At 39.0% G+C, this 20,933-nt stretch overlaps 1 protein-coding gene across 1 annotated transcript in view; it reads left to right on the top strand.

Annotated features, from left to right (window-relative positions):
- Positions 1–5,833: 5,833 nt before the first annotated feature.
- Positions 5,834–20,933, top strand: part of LOC104160031 (choline transporter-like protein 1) — a gene marked incomplete at both ends in the record, with an annotated part of 36,278 nt that continues 21,178 nt past the window's right edge. Inside the window, 5 exons of the mRNA XM_009698083.1 lie at positions 5,834–5,898; positions 6,101–6,232; positions 8,644–8,733; positions 11,239–11,381; positions 19,387–19,523. Of these exons, the coding sequence (XP_009696385.1) occupies positions 5,834–5,898; positions 6,101–6,232; positions 8,644–8,733; positions 11,239–11,381; positions 19,387–19,523 (567 nt within the window). The remainder of the gene's footprint in view (positions 5,899–6,100; positions 6,233–8,643; positions 8,734–11,238; positions 11,382–19,386; positions 19,524–20,933) is intronic.

Genomic DNA, 20,933 nt, shown 5'->3' with positions numbered 1-20,933 from the left:
CAACACTCCCACCCAGCTTGGTGTGGTCCACAAATTTACTGAGGCTGCACTCAATTCCCTGGTCCAAATCATCATTGAAGATGTTAAACAGAACTGGCCCCAACACTGAGCCCTGAGGAACACCACTTGTGACCGGCCACCAACTGGATTTAGCTCCATTCACCACCACTCTCTGGGCATGGCTGGCCAGCCAGTTTTTCACCCAGTGAAGGATACGCCTGTCCAAGCCATGAACTGCCAGCTTCTCCAGGAGAACGCCGTGGGAGACAGTGTCAAAGGCCTTGCTGAATTCCAGGTAGACCACATATACAACTTTTCCCTCATCTACCAAGTGAGTCACCTGGTCATAGAAGGAGATCAAGTTGGTCACGCAGGACTTGCCTTTCATGAACCCATGCTGGCTAGTCCTGATCCCCTGATTGTCCTTCACATGCCTTGTGATCTCACTCAGGATGATCTTCCCCATCACCTTCCTCAGTACCGAGGTCAGGCTGACAGGCCTGTAGCTCCCTGGATTCTCCTTCCAACCCTTCTTGTAGATGGGCGTCACATTGGCTAGCCTCCAGTCGTCTGGGACCTCACCGGTTACCCAAGACTGCTGGTAGATGATGGAGAGAAATATATGAATATGATATTCTATACAGAGTAGTTTACTCAAGTTGCTACTTTTGTTCTCAGAAGAGTGGAGAAGTGAGTGGTTTTTTTTTGGGGGGTTAGGTTTTTTGGGCTTTTTCAGGAACAGTGTAATCCAATCGTTAAGAGTAATAGAAGATCCTAGAGTAGTTATAGACTTCATTCTCCCTAGAGATAACAAACACAGAGCTTCATATTGGCGTTGTCAGGGACTCCAGTCTCTGTTTATTTATGAGGATGTTAGAAAATGTCCAAGTCTTTTTCCTCCCTTTCAGTATTAATTCCTTTGTGCAGTGTATTTAACAGGCTAAAAATTGCCTAATGCTTTTGTTTGAAAATGTGAAACAACTTGCTAGATTTTATTTTCTGATGTTTTACACACTTGTTCAGATTAGTCATTATCTACTAAGTCGTTTGTATATGCAGAGAAATACTCTGTTTTCATGAAGCAGTTACTGATTCGTGTTTATAGTGAGACACACTTAGTCTATACCTGTAATTGGTATAATGTTATGTTTTTAACCACTTTCTGGTCAAAATGTAGTTCAGATGCAGTATACCGGTCATCTTATTCACTGCAGTTTAACATTCATAATGAAAGGAGAAGAATGGATGGTAACTTCATTTGATGTCAAAATGGCTGCAGCCACTTATGGAATAGGGGTCTTATGTCGTGGTTTTAGGCTTCAGGTTAGAGTGATGTAGAAATGTCCTAAACTATTAATGCTTGGGGTCAGGAGTCATTTCCTCTTCCTCTTTAGGCTGTAGAATTAAGATCTGTTCATATATAGAAGAAGTTTCATTAGGACAATATATATTTGCTGCTGATTTTTCTCTTAAACCGCTGCTGAATCATGTGTGTCATGTCTTGGAGAGGAAAATGCCATGCTTTCTGATAAACTGAAGAATTACAGTCTTGCATTGAAAACATTTTGGTAAACTAGTAAATTGTGGTTTCTCTTTTTCATACGTAATGTGCTTCATGATAAAGGCCAGCACATGACTGGGACTGTTTGTTAGCTTGTAAAGATCTGTAAAATGAGTAAAGAATTAGCCTCTCAAATGGTCATTAGGAAATGCTGACGAATGTTTCAAGAGCGGTCTTTTCTGTAGCAGTGTGGGGATATTTCAATAGCATGTGAAGCTGTAGTTTTAAACTTTGCTGGCATGACAACTTTTGGACTGGATGATTCTTGGTAGCAACCTTTTTAACCTCGCTTGCCCATTTCCCAGGGAGAACTCAAGAGTGGACCGCGCCTTATGTGCCATTTTGTGGTGTGCACGATATTGCAAACGGACTCACCAGTTCTGAAGCATTGATCTTGCTTAGTAGGTGTATTATGCACTCACTATGCTATTGGAATAAACTGAATGCTATTCATACAATCAGTTGCATCTCTGGCACTTTATCAGAACCAGCCTTCCTTCTAGGAAAGATCGGTTCTGCAGGACTTAATGGCAGTTTCCCACAAAAGATCCTGGTCAGAATGAGTATCCTTTTTTACCTCTAAGGACTGTTTAGTAATGCTGTGTGCACACTGTGGCTGTTTGTCTCCTATGTAGATAGATACTCATAACTACACAGTCATTTCTGAATTCCTTGATTTACATATACAAACATCAGTCATTTCTATTTTCTCTCCTGTATTGAGTTCCAGTCACTTATACTCTGAATTAAGATGTTACATCAAGATGATAAAACAACAGAGAATTGAAAGGAATGTACTTAGATGAATGTGGTTCTTAGGATGGGGTTTTATAACAAATTATGTTAAGCTGCCACATCAGTAATAATATCCCTGAGGATTTTTCAAAGTACAATAAAACAGTAATTTAAAAACAAAAAAAAACCTTGCACCACAAAATTTTCAGTGTCTTCTTGTCGTTATTGAAACTAGTTAGAAATTATAACACAGAATAGTCGAAGTTTTTCTACAGTGATTCTCTCTGCAGAGCAAAAAACCCTAAATTAATAAAAGCTATTAGAAAAGTTAACTTCTGTGATCCTTTTGTAGTAATTTAAACTGCTGGTAACTTATGTTTTAAAAAAAAAAATCTTTGGCACAGATTACACACATTTCATTCCTTCAGGAAACTACTTGTTCCCTACCCAAGTAACTCTTAAAAATCATTGATCCAGTTTAGCTAACTTGGCAGTGATAGCTAATTCAGTGGTGATAGCTGATTCAAAGACTCAGTTGCATTCTTGTGAGCCTGATGAAAGATTGAGGTCAAACTGTTGCTGCAGAGAAAGGGGCTGTAACAAAAGCTGAGTTAGTCTTAAATATCAGAAAACCTCAATGAAAGGGGGGAAAAAAAATCAGGAATTGTTTCCACTGCATAAAGAACTATGATCAGAACTTTCCCTTTGTTAAGTATCGGAGGATCTGATTGTACCGTGCAGAGAGACCAAAGGAAATCAATCCTAACTAGTTCTATGCCTTCTAGAGCTATCAATTTGTTTTTTAGCTGGGTTCTGTGCTTAAAAAACAAACTAAACCTATGTCCCACTGAAAAGAATAGCCACAGACACCATTTTGAGGAACAAACGGGAGTTCAGATATTCATGCATACCAGTGTTTGTAATCGACAGCCCAACACAACAGTTCTGTGAAAAGAAGATGCGTCTTAAACTTTCTTAAGTTTTGTGAATTGTCTTAGGGAGGAAATCTTTGTAAAGGGCATGCAGTTGCTGTTGTGATTGAGATATTAAAAACTTGGAAGATGGGTGTAATATAGAAGGGAGACTAAGAGCCATAAGTGGTTAAAAATTCAGTGTGTGTTGGTGAGCGGAGAGTAGTGGATGGATTTATTTTGTGAATTTACCTAGTCTTTCAGGAGAGGTCACATGATGAATGAATGTAAATGGTGAAAGCAGTGGTGAAGTTTCCATACACTAGGTCTCTGTCTGGCAGTACTGTAACCCACCAGTTGAACCAACAGAAGTTTCAGAAATCATAAGTGTCCTGAAAAGTCCCATCCTTAAAGCATGCTACGAGCTCCTAAGAGGGAAATGGGCCAAATGCTGAAGTGCCTGAGTATGCTAGGATCTGAAAAACTTTGTAAATCTAGGTCTGATTGTTTAGATAGGTGAGTCAAAATGCCATATCTTGTATTCAATAGAAAAAAAGCAGCCGTTTCTAAGCATCAGAAATAGGAAGGCTTAGGCTCAATGCCTGCAAATGGAGAACTGGATGTTTTGCAGCATCTTCATCTTGTGTTAGAAGCAGGTTGAAAGAAAAAAGGAAACTAAACCAAAAGAATTTATTGCTTTTTAAGAAGGAATGTCAAAATTATTTGTGCACTTCTCTGTTGAAATAATTTTTAAACTTTTCTGTCGTATTTTCTGTTATTTTTGACTTGAAGTGGAACTGATTTAAACCAAATGCTGAAGCAGAAGAATATTGGATCACTGTATTTCATCTACATGTACGGTTTTATGTAGCATTACTCACGAGGAGGGTTAATGAACAGGTTATGCTGGACGTGGAGCTTCCAGGAGCACTTGCACTTGGAAGCATTGTCTTGAGCCAGAACAGCATAGCTCGTGTGACTGGTATCTCATGAAGTTTGACTCAGTTTGGCTTTGCTGACTGTGGACATTACTTTAAAATTTTGTCTTCTCTTGGCTGTCTTAACACTATGTATAGTAGTCTTAGCATTAGATTAGCAATTTGCAAGACTGCTCTTTCTCATGACTAGTGAATCTTCCTGTAGGATTTTGATGGGACATCCTTCATCCTGAGTCTCTTCCGAGATTTGTTTTGGGCTGAAAAATGTGAGGGTTGTATTTGATTGTTCTGGTTTGTTTTTATTTTTTGTCCTTAACTACCTGAATGAAACTATGATGGTATTACAACCTGTGTGTTCTTATGCAAATTGGAATAGTCCTGTACTCTCCAGTTGCTAGCTTAAACTCACTAGCCGAAGTAATGCCTAGAGTCTAACCTCTCTGTGTATCTCCTTTTCATCCAGTGGATGTGACTCAGGCTATTCACTGCGTTGTCCTTAATTCAGCCCACCTGTCTCAGTAGCAGCTTCATTTTCTTCTTCCTGAAACGTACAATCTGGTCACCACAAGATTTTAGGATTTCTTTCTGATGCCTTTCTGATGATGTTGCAACATCCTCTTTTGATGGCAAATTCCATCTTTATCCTGATCTTACTCACATTTTTTGCTACTTACCAACAACTTGATTATCCATATACATGGTACTGCAGATGTTCTTTACTTGTCTTCTTGCTTCAGTCACATCACTCCGAATTTTTACATTGCATGAGTCATTTTGTGTTTAAAAAAAATTTCTCTGTCACTCCTTGCATCTGTAGTCTCCTACTGACATGCCATATTTTTACACTTTTTTGTGCTCTTATGTGTGTGTTACACTCTGGTTGGGGCAGGTGAGTGCTTGTATGGTAGCATCCAGTACAGCTGTTACAGCTAACAGTGAAGGTGGTAACCATTGGTTTTGTGCTATGCTGATACGTGTGAAGAAGTATATTACAGTATGCAGAAGACACATAAATTCAAACCTGCTGTTCGGTGCGGCAAAGGTGTATTTCAGAAGTAGCAGAAAGAGATCTGGAGGAGGGAATTTCTATGTTTGTTTTGAAGTGACTGGGTGCAATGAATACGATGAAAATAGCCGCTTTTTATTTTGCGTTTGCGTACAACTGCTTGCTGTCTTTAGACCATATAGCTCTGAATTCAACTAGAAAACCAACAGCTAATGTGCTGGTGTTCTTCACACTTCTGTTCTGCAAGAGAAAGCCTAACTTTAGTCATCCAACTTTCTAGGTGTGGAATTAAGATGTAATTGTAAAGTTGTGCTGCACCCAATGGTTCTGATTTGTTTTTGAGAAACATTGACTTTACCAAGTCTTCTGTGGAATATACAGATGTAAACTTCTGAACATGCTCATTTGGGTTCTTGAGTAATAACTCTTAAAATCAATGCAGAAGAGCTGTTATGGGCAGGAAAAGTGTTCACAACCTGCAAGTTTGTCTTGGAGAGACAGACGCTTTTGCCTGCTTTCCAGACTTGACTGATAGTGCTCCTGATTCTCTGTGCTGTCAAAACAGTGCTTTGTTAATGGCAATAATATCCATAGAGCACATAGCATAAATTATGAAAGATCTGTTTTAAGAGAAAACTCAAAATGAATCAAATAATTTCCAAAAATTGTCTTTTTCCTCTAGGTTGTCTAGCTTTCTTGCATCAGCAAATACTGAAGGCTCTTAATCTCCCTGGAGGAAAAGCTGAAGTGAGTAGAAGTGCTGATTTAGGATTGCAGGCAAAGCATGTCTGCTAAAATTTTATGGTATTTCAGTTACAACAGAGACAAAGCATAGTTTCCAGACTGCAAAGCAAACAACACTTGTTAGACCTTATGTTGACCATAGAATAGCAATTTGTGTTGCCCAAGTATGAATATCACTATCTGAGTAAACGTCTTAAGGGTGTAGAGTGGACAGGAAGCAGTCACTGGAGAGATACAGACGCCGACATCAAAGATGAGGATGAAGGGCTGTGAAGCTATGGAAGAATATTCAGTGAGAATCCAGAAAACAAGGAAGCAACTGAGAAGAAAACAGCAGGTAGATAATGGCAGCCAGCTTGGGTTGCAGCAAGGTCTGTAGAGAAGAAAGATTGGACAGGCTACTGGAGGAGGGTGTTGTTCTAAAGATCTATAATTTCATACTACGTTAGTATGCTGGGTGGTTAAATTGAAGGTTGATAAGTATCTAATACTTTTTGAGTTGCTTCCACGGGTACTTTTTGTTTAAATTTTTTTTATTTATTTTTTTTTTAAAGTATGTTTTGGAGCAGAGTAAAGACTATGGACACAGAATTAATTCCTCTGTGTAACCTAACTATGTGCTACACCATGGCATTTCAAGTTTCTTTTTGACATATAAATTGCAGTCCACTTAGTAAACAAAATGTATCACTTACAGTAACTGTGACTATCAGACAACCCAAATCTTTGCCACAGCTATTCCAGAGGATGCCCAATGGCTTTTGAAAATCCTATTAAAAGATTTTTGTTTGCAGATGGTACAGAGAGGATTAAAAAAAGAGAACAAAACAAACCAACCACACTATGCAGTGCCTCTTACTGCTCCCTCTTTTGTCAAGGACACCTTACTCTGAAGGTGCAGCTATAGCTGAAATTTATCTCTGCTGTTTGTAAATAAAAGTAAATCTCTAAAGAATCCAGAATTCTTGGAGTAGATTTTGGAATAGGAAGTGTGAACCTTTACATATTTTATGCAGTTATGGTTATGCTAATTGTAACAATGTAAATGTCACAATCTTCTTGTAAATGTTAAGTTTGAATAGTGTGTTAGTTTTGAGTGTGAGGGTCAGAAGAAAGTTTTTGTTGAATGAGTGTAGTAGAGTGCATAATGTGACCTTTTAGCACCTCGCCACTGATTGTGGAGTAAAATAAAAAGAAGTTTGGCTGTTCAGAGCTCAGAGTGAATTTGCAGAGTTTGAATTAAAAATATAAATATAACATCTGCACGTGGAACTTCCTTAAGACAAGATTGCAAAAGTAGCATGGAATTCCCTAATGCAAAGCCAGACTTTGAAATACTTAGAAAACTGTGCTTTTTGAAGCATGGTGCATGCAGAATTTAATTTATATTGTACCCAGTTTGTAGTTTTCTAATGGTAGTATTTGAAAAAGTTGCTTTGTGCTTGTGAATTATCAAAAGACAAAGTAATGAATACCAAAAAATTACCTGCTAGTATCGCAAGAGTTACATGCTATAGCTTTTTTTGGATAAAAATCTGCAAAAATACATACTGGAGATAAAAGCTGTGGACATTTCGTCCAAACATTCTGTTTTAATTCAGTACTGACATTTGCTACCTTGTCAACAAAGTCTTGAAGATGCTTCTGAGTCTTGAGAGGAAAAAGAAATTCAAAATTTGAATAGGTTACCCCTTTTGCTCTGTCTCTGAAGAGAACTGTTCTGTATTCTCCCTGTATCAATCTCCTTTTCTTCCTCAAGTATGAAAACAATGTGTGCATTTTTTGGGTCTTAGTAGACATGTGTGAACAGTTAGTATTTGAGAAGTAATTGAAACAGCTTGTCTGTGTAACTGTGTATTTTTAAAAGTAGCTATAATCAATGTTTTTGTTACAATAAACAAATTCTGATATGGTGGTTAGTTTTGTGCTACAGCCAATACTCATTGTTTTCTTAAAATCATTCTTTTCTTAAAAACGTTTTGCCTAGATGGCAAAATGACTGTTTTAAGCAGAATTTAATTATCTTAGCAGTGTATACACACTTGAGAAATTTTACCTCATGAGCAGCAAACTATGTGAATTGCTTACAACTGCCTGTTTATACTTTGCAATAGAACCTCCATTATTGAGTATTTCAACCTTTAAGTGCACAACTTTCCTTTCTGGCACCTGAGGAATACTGACTAGGGATTTCTTTGCTGAAATGTTAAGCTCAGCTGCCTCTTGGCAGGTAGAGAACTGTTCCTTTAACAGCAATTTATTACCTCCTTTCTATGTTCACTATACTTGTTAAACTTGACAGTAGTGTTTTAAAACTTAGGAGCTTTTGAAAAGTTTAACCTTTTATTCTTCTTGGAGAGCAGATTACTGGAAGGTAGCTGTGGAATACTGCAACAGCAGATATTGTTGATTCTATGCCATTAGTTTTTCTTCTCTGTTAATAAAAAAATAAGTGAAAATAACCTGTTTTGTGGATAAATAGCTGTAAATTCCTGGGTAAACTCCCTGTTTTCTGGATAAATAATTAGTTGTTGATCTAGCTTCCAGTGGAGGCAGTTTTTTTGAAGTGTCTTTCATGAGCCTTAACTGTTTAAGTTTTCTGATGAAGCTGCTTCAGCTATAACAGAGTTTAAAGAGAACTCCTCTTGTATGTTAGTGCCCTGAAGAATCGTTTTCTGCCTTTTTCTGTTACGAGCAGAAGACAATCAAAAAAGCGTTGTTAACCTTATCTCTCTCTTTTCACACAAGAGCTCCAAACGAGAGTGGAAGCCTCTGGAGGACCACAGCTGCACAGATGTACCATGGCTGCTCTTATTCATCCTCTTCTGTGTAGGAATGGTGAGTAAAACTCAAAGGATTCTGTGAATGTTACATAGTTGAAGAGTTTGCATTCATTAGAAAGAGTTTTAAAACCTTTCAGTAACTTAGTCACTGGGTAAGGTCAGGGTGTACTGGCGTGGGAACCATCAGCTGTAGAACAGAAATGCATAGTATGTACATATCAAAGGTAGGGATCCATAACTTATTGTTTGTGCCAGTTCTTGCTCCAGCTCCTCTTCCACTGAAACTCTAGTTTCATTTCTAAGTGATTTTCAGCATGGTGAGGTATCATTTGACTTATGGTCTGTGGGGTCCTTATGGGACTGTGGGTGTCCCAGAAGTGATAGCTTTGAGTCTGGTAAATGGTTCTGCGAATCACGGTAAACTTTTTGCTGAGAAACAAAGATTCTGATAGTCAAACAATTGTTTGTTTGTTTGTTTGTTTTTTTTCTTGGATGCTTAGTAGAAGCACCTACTATTAACAACCATGTTACTAATGGTAAGATCTTTCTTTCTGAGTTATCCCAGCTTTGTCCTGTGTAATGAAACCACCACCTTTCTCAAGACAGCCTCACAACACTGTGCACTTCATATGAAAAAAACAAACCTCCAAGAGCTGCAGATTAGTGAAAACTAGAAACACACTTCTTTTCATCTTGTTTTGTTTGATAGACCTATGTATGCTGTTCTTCCTAAACAGAGAATGTCTGTCACTGTCTTGTATGGCTGTGTTGCAAGCAGTAACCCTTAGGAGTTTGGGACTTCTGTGCTGTCAGCTTTCTTTTCTACTGTCACTTGATCTCTGGTCTTTGGAATCATTCCACTGAACAATTTCTTTTTCTTTCCCTTTTTTCCCTAAAGTGTTTGTCTTGGCTGTGCTTCAAATGCAAACATGATAACATTTTGTTTAAATCACACAAATTATATTTTCACTATAATGTGAATATCATAAAATCGTAAAAAGCACAGTACTTCCTGAAACAAATATCTCTCTTTTGTGGTTGTTTTTTTCCTGCCTTTATTGGTATTCCCTGGTTACTCAGTCTATACCTACCTATTCCCCCAATTATAAATTAGTCTGCTGTGGGTGAATGTCCAAGATTTTCCCATCTAAGCAATATGATATACAGAGCATTTGACCCAATTCAGTAATTGCTCTGTTAGTTACTGTTCTAGGGGACTTTACCTGAACGGTCGGGTACTATGCTGTTGTAAATCAGGTACCCCGCACTATTGTAAATTAGCTTAGATGGGGGGAGAATTGCATGATTTCCCTTACCCTATGTATAGGGAAAAAATTCTTGAACCAGCCAAGAACTTAAGAACTATTGCATGTAAAATACATGCTAGTATGTCCTTTACAGAATAGTAAGGGATCCGAGAAATTGAAAGTTAGTGATGGAAATCAGCTTCAGTTATTACTTTTGATAGCCTTTTGCTCACTTTGCCCATGTTTTCACTTTGAGTATTAAGTCTATAAGTGCATTAGTGCATTGGCAAGAGAAAGATAATGACCAGCTTGCTGTCTGGAATTTCTTTATAGTGATAACCTGTCCATCACAGAAGGTCACTGTCCTGTATCTTCAACCCTTTAAAGCCACCCACGTTTTAACTCTTCCATACCGACTTCGTTACCTGTTGTCATCATCTCATCTGATCCTGTCACTGCCATCAGTTGCTCCACACGTTTGTCCCAGCCGTTTACTCTGCTTCCGCTTCTCAAATCTTATCTTACCTTGTCTGTAAAAACAGTTCATTGATGGTAGTGGAGTGAGCCGATGGTTCACTTCTCCCTGCCAGTGGTGTTGCTAGGAAGCTAATAGTTCTTTTGCACCAGTCTTCTGTTCACACAGTCACTGCTTTGATCTTGGTTTTGCTAGTGAAATATCTTGGCAAGTTCACAGCAAGACTTGCCTGATATTGAGTATTTTCCACATTACTCTGTCTGAGTCATTTTGGATTCTCTTGCTCTGTCTCTTTCTTTCCTGTATTTGAACCCAGCATCTGGAACCATAGTGGCCTTGACCTGTTCACTTGCTTTAGAGGATTTCCTTAAAAGGAGCTTACGTCAGATAGACCTCTTCATCCTAGCTCGTCTTTGAAAGCACATAATTTAAAGGAAGAAAAAAAATCTTAAAACAAGAAAATCTGGACTGTCTGGAATCCTCCAAGATGTATACTAACCCTTGACAACATCAGCTCTGCTTGTAGCTCGCCTTCACTGCCTGCCCTTGGCCTTCCTTCTGCTGGACACACCACTTACTGACAATACAACTCTCAAAAAAACACCTACAAGATTCTTAACTATGCTTGGATAATATGCAGTGTTAGATGTCTGAATTCTCTTTTGGCTTGCATTCAATTTTATGATTGTACAGCAGTTCTCTGCGGATGGTCATTGTCTTTCCTTTTTCAGTCTGAACGAATTTTTAAAGAACCTCTGCTTAGAAACAAATGAATTAAACTGACTTCTCCCAGCTGTCAAACGGAGTATTACTAAACTGGATTTTTTTTCTCCTCCAGGGTTTTATCTGTGGCTTTTCAATAGCTACAGGAGCAGCTGCAAGACTGCTTTCGGGATATGACAGTTATGGAAATATTTGTGGACAGAAAAATGTCAAGGTGGAGGGAATACTCAACAGTGGTCTGGACCTTACACACAAGAAGTGAGTATGTGATTCAATTGCTTCATTCTGTAAACTAAGAAAGGCAAAACCTTTCTTCCTTGGAGAGCAGTTTTCAATAAAATGGGAAAAGGGATATACTAACTCATTCCTACTTGTCCTTCTCTACTCTACTCACCTAGAGAACATCTTCTGTACCAACCAACAACAGTACTCAGAGTGATGTTGACAGATGAGCAATATGAGTACAGCTAAAACATTGAAGAATTTCCCTTTCTTAGTGTGCACTTCATGTAGAAGATTGTATCAGGCCACTGAAGAATCTTGTTTGTTACAAGTTTTAGGTATGACAGGTATTCTCAGATTTGGGAGAAGGCCTTTGATATCTGTGTAGAAATGGTTCTCTTTTTGATGTTATACACTCAGTTTCTGCTACTGAGTTTAGGGGGAGATGGGATATATCCGACACATTAAAATGAGACTTTAAAATTTAAACTGTAAGCAGAATATATATGTGGCTTGTAGAGAAAATGCACAAAACTTTTAAGCAACGCACAGCTCTTATTAAGCAGTATCACGTTAAAACACGTACTTAGAGGTCAGAACCAGCACAGGTGTTTCCTGTCTATTGTGCAGAAAAACATCATAATGCAGCAGTAGTATTGGAGCTGAATAACTAAAGTTCTGGACTGACAGGTTGAAAACCTGTGAATGTCCGTTGAGGTCTGTCTGCCAGTCAGTGCTCAGAGTACATTGTGCAACTTGGGTGACTTGATAAAGTGAACTATTTAGTCTAACTATAGAACTGTGGTATTAATTGACAAAAAAAGATGTTCACTGTTGATTACTTCAAAAAGCTGAGAAGTCTTTAATATCTGAGTATTACAGCCTTTTACTTCACACTTTACTTTCAGACTAACAGAAGATCCATAATTTGCATTAATTATTTTGGAAGGATGCTTTCCTAAGATCTGCTTATTTGGAGTTTCCATACTAAAGATTTCTAAATATCTGATTTAAGACTTAATGTGGCTAGGTAATTGATATGTTACTAGAAGAATTTGAGTTAAATAAAATAGCTTGAAACTTTTTACAGATTTCTTGTATGAAAAGAATAATTTCATGATCTAATCACAGCTTCCAGGAGGGTTGAAGGGCTTAAAACTTATGTGGCATAATTTTCCTACGTTTTAATATAAATATTTTAGCACTTTCTAAAATCAAGTGTATTCAGCACAAAATTATCAGTCTTATGATGTGAGAGAAAAATATGAATTTTAAAATTATAATTTTAAACTTACATTTAGAAAGAAATGGTGTCTGAGTTTGTGTGAAGGCAAAGAAACTGACACCTTATAGAAATGTAACAATTAATAGTGTAATAGTCTCTGACATGTGACAGAAATCAGACCGTCTTTAGGAGAAACATCCATTACTGTTAAGTGATTTCCTCTTGTAAAGGCAAGATCGAAAGACAGACATTAAAATAGAGACTATTTTTAACACAGTTAAGAGACAGAGACCATTGCTTGTTGAAGTCTTAAGGTTCAAAAGGATTTTATTTTTCTAATAAAGGTATCATAACCTAAGCAAATGAATAGATACACTCAAACCTTTTACTAAGGCAGATTATTCTATGACTGTTCACAGTGAAGTGCCTGGTACAGTCCAGCATAGCCAGCTTTGGAAGAGGCCAGTTCTTACATAAGCGAGTGATCCTTCCCATTCTTATACCCTGTAGCTTTTTAAATTTGCTTGGATATTTTTCAGAAGAAACTATCTGCTTTGCATCTGTCTCTAGCAGATGGAGTTCTTGCAGTGTCTGAGGTGCAGTTCATGGGACTATTTCATGCAATTTTATAGGAGTACTTTTCAGACAGAGTGTAAAAATGAACTCTTCTTCCTGCCTGTACATTTCAGTTTGTGTAGAGAAAGAAAGGGCTTTAAACTCTACAAATGTGGTTCTGGAAACATGAAGTTATTCTCATTTCAGTCTGCTTGCAGGGTAATTCTCTCTTCATTTCCCAGTCCAAGGCAGAAAAGCAAAATCATCTGTAAAAATAACATTTTCTTCCTTGTAAGTGACAGCAACCCATAGGCACTGTAATAAGGAAGTGAAATGGATGTGATCTGTGTGGATATGGAAATCTGGGTGGTAAGGGTGAAGAGCAGAGTCCCCACAGGGGTATGATTTGATCCATGTGCATCAGATATGCTGAAACCAGCGAGATGAAATGTTGGGAAGGAGGATTTTACTGCCTAGTCTCCTTGACAAAGAGTGAATCAGCCATATTTTTATTTTTACAAAGAAAACAGTACAGCTTTAATAGGCTGTGCTCTAGAGTCAGACATGGTATTATAGTCTAGCCCTGGCAGTGAATTGTCATTAAACCTATCTGCTTCAAATAAGCTGCTTGCTTTTCAAGTTCTGGCAGTTATAAGGGAGTTAAAAAATGACCTTTTATTTGCAAATAAATGGTGACCATGGCAGCCAAATATAAGTCCCTGAAATGCTAGTTCAGTCTGATTTTTGATCACCAGTACTTTGCTGCTAGGACAGAACTCAGTGTGTGCTGTTCACTCATGTATGAGAAGATGTGCATGTGCCGCTATAGGGAAGAGTTAGGGTGGCATTCCACCTTAATAAATGCCTTTGACTCAGGGAAAATGCTTGGGGTATAGGTAGTTGGAAAACCGAGGGAGAGTTTGCAGCACACATACAGAGAATTTTGCTGAGTGGAACTGTGTATGCCCTACCCATAATTTTTTAGAGTGGGTGTGATCACTTAATTCCCTTCTCAATTGTTGTTATAAGATGCTTGTAGATCACAGCAAAGGATGTTCTGTAAAGTACTCATTTGCCTATAAAGAGATACCTTGAGGGCTGATAGAAAATCTGTGACACTGGCAAATATAAGAGTATACAAAATACTTGAAGGTAACATAGACTTGTTCATATGGTTTGCCACAATGCTTCCAGAGTCAAAGTGTACTACACAAAATGATGATGATGCTTTGTCTTCCTCTTTTTGCAATGGAAGAGGAGAGTGCTATGTTTCTCATGAGCATGCATAGGTAATAGGACACTTGCCTAGAACGCTACCAAGTCAGAAGCCAAAATTGTTGATTTTTTTTTTTTTTTTTTAACCTCTGGTCATTTTGAAATTATATTTTTAGTTACTTGCCTAGAAATCTGGATTTTTCTTTCAGAAGTGAAAAATGAAACACATTGCAATATAAGCTCTACGTTGTAGTAAACCATAAGGAAGGCTATCCTATAGATCTGTAAAAAAAAGAAAAGATGCATTTTGAAAAGTTGTACTAAAGTTCATTTTGAATCGCATGCCTCAGGACGGACAACTAGACCTTATTTTCAGTCACCATGGCTTTTGAAAAGTTAAGCTCTTTTCGTATTTTCTTTTATGTATCAGAATCAGCTTAAAATTAAAGATGAGCTTAAAATTTCTGATTTTTGTTATGGCGACAGGAGGTAGGCATATTAAAAATTACATGCAGTTATTTTTACTCAAGTAACTTTTTCATCATGACGTACTTCTGAGTTTCTTTTAACAAACTTTGGTTTTCAGAAAAGTGGATTGTTAAGATCAAAGAATCACAGAAGCATAGAATGGGTTTGGGCTGGAAGACCATCTCATTCCAACCTCCCTGCCATGGGCAGGGACACCTTCCACTAGACCAGGTTGCTCAAAGCACCATCCAACCTGGACTTGAAAAATTACAGGGATGAGGCATCCACAGCTTCTCTGGGCAACCTGTTCCAGTGCCTCACCACCCTCATAGTAAAGAATTTCTTCCTTATAGCTGATCTAAACCTACCCTCTCTTGGTTTAAAATTGCTACCCGTTGTCCTGTCACTACAGGCCCTTGTGAAAAGCCTGTCTGCGTCTTTCTTAGAAGCCCCCTTTAAGTACTGGAAGGCTGCTATAGTCTCCCTGGAGCCTTCTCTTCTCCAGGCTGAACAACCCCAACTCTCTCAGCCTGTCTTCGTAAGAGAGGTGTTCCAGCCCTCTCATCATTTTCATGGGCCTCCTCTGGACTCACTCCAACGGATCCGTGTCCCTTTTGTGTTGGGGGCCTCAGAGCTGAAGGCAGCACTGCAGGGGCGGGGTCCCATGAGAGCAGAGTGGAGGGGCAGAATGAACTCCCTCGACCTGCTGGTCAAGCTGCTTTTGATGCAGCCCAGGATTCAGTTGGCTTTCTGGGCTGCAGGCACACATTGCCGGGTCATGTCCAATTTTTCATCTGCTAGTACCCCCAAGTCCCTGTCTGCAGGGCTGGTATTTCATAAAGAAGCTTCCTAGATTGAAAATCTGATATATTGAATTTCATATAGCAACCAAATTTTCATTTGCAGTGTTGAAGCATTTCTAACAATGTGATTACTTTGCTTACTTCAGTCTTTGTATTGCTGATTTAGGTTACTTTCTTATCAACCAATTAGTCTATTGTTGATTCTAAATAACTGAAATTGCAGCACAAAGCATGTAAGTATGTTCTTCCAGTGAGAAATAAAACCTGTTGTGTGGTGACACAGTATGGAATTTTCTGCAGTAAAATCACTTACTTTCAATAAGTAGGCTTTATAAACAAAAACCAAAATACCTTTTTCTCTGTAAAGCTGGTACCTAGCATTTTGATTCTTGTTTTAGCTGCTAGAAATTAAAAAAAAAATCTTACTTCTGTCTTCATAAACCATGGATTGAAGCCACAGATTTGCTAGCTTGGAGTTTGCTTTGCAGTCACCTTACTGCTGTCAGAGCTGTCTCTGAGCTATGCAATGTGATGTTTGAATACAAGTGTCTGTTTAAGGGTATGCCAACACAGCCTACTTCTGTCAAAACTGCATATGGCACTATAGTTGCATTGTATTTCTAAATTTCCAGCTTGAGTTAGAAGTGTCAAGTTTATTTTACAAAATACTCTTATTTCTTCTGGCCATTAAAATTACAGCTTGGCCCTTCAGTTTAAATCACTGTAGAAATGCTCTGGATTCTAGCTTGTTAATGCTGACGTTCCTGACTTGATTTCTTTAGGTAACACATGTTAAGGGACATTCAGAGGAGCCTCCTGTCCAGCCACTAGAGCCCAGCCCAGTACATCCTGGGACCCAGGGTCTCTGTCTGGGCTCAGGGATGTGAGTGGACAGATAAGTGGAACACTGACTTGGTGGGTTACATGGACTGGCACTGACAAGGCGCTGCCTTCAGCAGTGCCCACGGTGTGGGACTCACATAAACACAAGCACAGCCAGCCACATCCCCTCCTCCTTGTGGGCTGGCAGAGACAGAAGGTCACCAGTGCAGGCACACATGACGCTCTCCAGGTTCACAAGCACAGGTACATTTATGGATCCCTGAAGTACCAGTACATCCCCCCTGCCCACCTGGCACCCCTGCCCCAATCCCAGGCCTCCTTACCCACCCGATGGCTCCTGCTACTCGGCAGCTGGTCCAGCTGGGTGCTCACTAGCAATCACTCACACACTTGTCCCACAGGCACCCCACACTCACAGGTCCTCTCGAACACCGGCACAGACCCTCCAACCGCCTGACACATCTGCCTGGACCCACAGCCTCCTACTGACCAGTTGGTACAGCTTGGAGTCTGCTGATGAGTTACACATGTGAACACCTGCTTTGGGGAAGGTACTCAGCCCCTGAGAAGATGCTCAGCCCCTGCCAACAGCCAACACCACATGGACTGTGACCCATGGTCCTGCTCCAGCCACCTACGCTGAGCCCTTTGTCTCTGTAGCCGGTTTTTTTTTTTTTGGACACACATGGTTGCTACCTCAGTGGCTGGTGGCCAAGACCCCTTCCTGCCCCAGTTGCTGGCTCTGAGACCCCACTCAGTTTGGTTGCTGACACCACAGGCCTGGGGCACCCAAACCCCTGGTCTGACTCCAGTTGCTGGCACCAAATCCGTCACGCTGGTCCCCCCAGTAGCTGGCACTTAGTCCCTGCAGCATCCGTGCACACAGGATAGAGAGTGAGACTATGCAGTTAGTTAAGGAAGGATTTAATAAGATGGTAGGACAGATTGCAGTGATCAGGCGCCAGGCTCAGTCAGACCATGGTATTGACGGACATCAGCTTACATGCAACTGTCCCCTTTTACAGCCCTTTCTGCCACAGCAGCTGGCACAGTCCCACTGACCCCTCCTGCATCCTTGCAGCTTCGGGTTTGCATCCTTATCAGTTGCAAAGTCCCTGCCTGCAGTTTCTTGATAGCCCATCAATTATTGTGATTGTTTTTATTAAAACTAACTGGTCAAGTTTTGTGTCTCCCTCCTTTTCCTTATCATCACAATTTGGCAAAGTGCTTAGCCAGATAATCTTGCTCAAAGGTAAGAATTTTCATACTCCACATATCCTTACCAATTAGTGTGATTGACCAGGTTTGTTCCCATCACAGCCTCCCTTTCCACATGTCAGTCAGGTTTGACTCTGTAGGTTCTTGTTTGTAGCTTCTTTGACCAGATACCCTCGAAGGTGCAGACTGTCTCCTTCCACGTACCCTTATAGTATGGAATAGCAACTGCAGGAGCTTGCGCTCATGAAGAGGAAGCTGTTAACAGTCTCCAGTTAACACAAGTATCATATGTCTTGGTATCAACTCAGGAGTATTTTCTTTGAAATAAAGGAAGACTGTGGAATTAGTGGCTTATTGGTCACATGCAGTTACTTTGGCTGTGTCTGCAGGACAGTTTTCATGCTTGCTCTTTCTTCTTAGACTTTCGTGATCTGTGGAGTCCTGAGATGTGTGGTAGGTGTTAAGTAAAAAACCGGAAATAGTACTGGATAATTTTCATAGAGGTGTGGACAAGGAAAGAGAATGCTTTAAGATGCAAGTAGTCTATTACCACATTACAGTTAGATGACATGGGTTTTGATGGACTTCCAGGAAGTAAGACTGTACTAAGTACTAATACTTCTTGTGTACTGATACTGGATAATAGAACAGTCTTTCTGTGGGGGAAAGTTAGACAGTAGTTAGCATATAGACTGAAAGTATTTAGACAGGACCTAAATGCTTTCTAGGAGCAGAAAGGATTTTTATTGATTACAGAATGAATTCCCATCGTGAGGACTGCAAAAATAGAAATGATGTTTTATATGGCGGTTTGGTGGTGTTTTCCTATGACGATGTTAGATAATATGAAGAGAGTATTTTGATGCATAGTGTATCACCAGAATTGTAGGAATTTGAAAGACTTGTTCAACTTCAGAATAGAAAAGCATTCTGCATCTGTATTATACCATGAATGGACAATACTATACGGTTAGTGTTTGTGATTAAATGTGCATAGCCAGGAGGTGATGTTAGCTAGCAAGCTATAACATGTACTTCACTCATTGGGTTTTCAGATGATAGTGACTCATCATGGAAAGTCAGCAAACGGAATCTCTTTAAAATACTGTACTTGAACATTATATAGTTCTACTTGAAATATCTGAACAATTTTTATTTCAAAATAAATACTAAAGTAATCTGCTCAGTCATATGGACCAGTGGTGGGGAAAACCAATCCAAACCAAAAACCCGTTCTTAATTACTGATATTACATGTATTCATTAGAATAACCATAGACTTTGTCGTTTTTGCGGTATAGGTACAATGTTATGGGGTTTGTTGGGTTTTTTTGGAAAAAGTTGGAAGTATTGAAGTGAATTTTAAGGTTAGAGCAAAGCTTTGTTTGTGAATGTTTAGACTCGTATCTGTGAAGAGACGTTCTAGAAGTGCTGCTGTTTTATGAATAACACCATTTGAATGGACTAGAATCTTATCGAGTTAAACATTCTTTCTGTGTGATCCAGAAGTATATAAATATCCATATATTTGTGGTGCATATATTGAATACGTGAATTCTTTTGACCAGCACAAATCAGGTAATACCAAATTTCCTGTGTTTTTGAGTGGACTGAAAGTTAGTCTTGGCTGAATCCTTTAGTTTGAAATGAAATTGATTTTGTTCAGTGTAATTGTTAATTAAAATAGAACTAATATACCTTTTTTCCTTCCCTAGGTATGTATTCTTCTTGGACCCATGCAACATTGATCTAGTACATCAGAGGATCAAGTCTCTTGCTTTGTGTGTGTCAGCTTGCCCAAGAAAAGAACTGAAAACTCTGGCTGATATTCAGAAATTTGCAGAAACTAATGGTATGCAAAAAGCCCGTCTGTTTTTGTTCATGTACCAGATATTTTCATAGGATTAAAAAACCACTCATGCATTACCTGAACTAAAAATGAAATATGTATTAAGAAGTATAAGTAGAAATAATGTTATATTTTTATTAAGCTAAAAGTTTACTAAATCTTACAGTATTAATATGCTTCTATTCTGTCATGTCTTGGGCAGTTTTGAAACTCCTTGTTAGGAGTATAAAGCGTAACAAGAATTTCAGGGAACGTCTCACTATAGAATATGTTCTCAAATCCTACAGAAATGTTCTGACATTGCTGCTCAGCAGTCATGTTGTTGAAATGTCCTCAAGTGTTTGGGGTTAGGGAGAGCAGTGCTGTTGTTGAACGGCACTTGCTGCTCGGAGTATGGCTGTGGATGTGAAAATATTCCTGCTTTCATTCAGTGCTACAGTGCAGTTCCTGGGTTTTTTGTTTTCTTGCATTTTTTAAAGACATGTAAAGGAAACTAACTATATTAACAAACGAAATATTGTACCCTATCTCCCCTAAGAGCAGTATTTTGTAGTAATAATGCTGATACTATGAGCTTGATTAATATTTTATTAATGTTATTATTTTACAATGTTATGTAATAATATGCATGAGAGGTAACCAACTTTTGGACCTTCCAAAAGAAAGTAGAAATAAAAACTTAATTTGAGGAAACTTAAGGGGTTTTCTGCTATTGAAGTGGGAGCATTTTGTCCTAAACTTTCCTGCTTAATCTTTTAAAATGCTGCAGTAAGATTTCTTTGCAAGATACTTGGCTAATGATGAGTCAGTCTGGGTGACCACATTCAAAGCAGTGAAACTGGTTACTTTTCATAGAAGGAAAAGAACTGTTGATTTCTGTTCTGATACAGGTTATGTGGCTACTTCTTGTTTGAAAGCAGAGGGAGTTGAAGTGGCCCTAGGATACTGTCAACACCTTTGGGTCTCCCACTGCGTTGTGCCTGAACACCTGGGTGTTTGACAGCTGGAATGATGGAGCTGAACTATCATGTGGCGTTACAACATGCGTGGAGCTACACAAACAGCTGTGCCAGCACAGTGTGGAGGGTGGTCTGAGAACAGGACCTTCCTCATATGATCTCTTCACTGTTGTCAAATACGAGCCCACAGTGAAACTAGCCAGTATCTACAGTTTTACTCTTTATCCCTTATCTGAGCATGCTGTTTTGTTCTTAACTAATGCAGGCTAGTTATTTGTTGGTGTGAAGTCAAGGTCATTAGTAGTGGATTTTCTTAAGTACCTCTTGAAATAATGAAATGCAGCCATGCCTTGTTTACCACAAACATTGTTTCTATGTTTATAATTCACGTCTCTTATTAACTGAGCCTGAAATATGTTCAGTATAACCATCTTTTAAATACACCTAAACCCGC

Source organism: Cariama cristata, unplaced genomic scaffold (assembly GCF_000690535.1).
Source record: "Cariama cristata isolate BGI_N322 unplaced genomic scaffold, ASM69053v1 scaffold4174, whole genome shotgun sequence".
Taxonomy (NCBI): Eukaryota; Metazoa; Chordata; class Aves; order Cariamiformes; family Cariamidae; genus Cariama; species Cariama cristata.
Note: the sequence above shows the minus strand (reverse complement) of the source record. Positions and strands in the feature narration are given on the sequence as shown.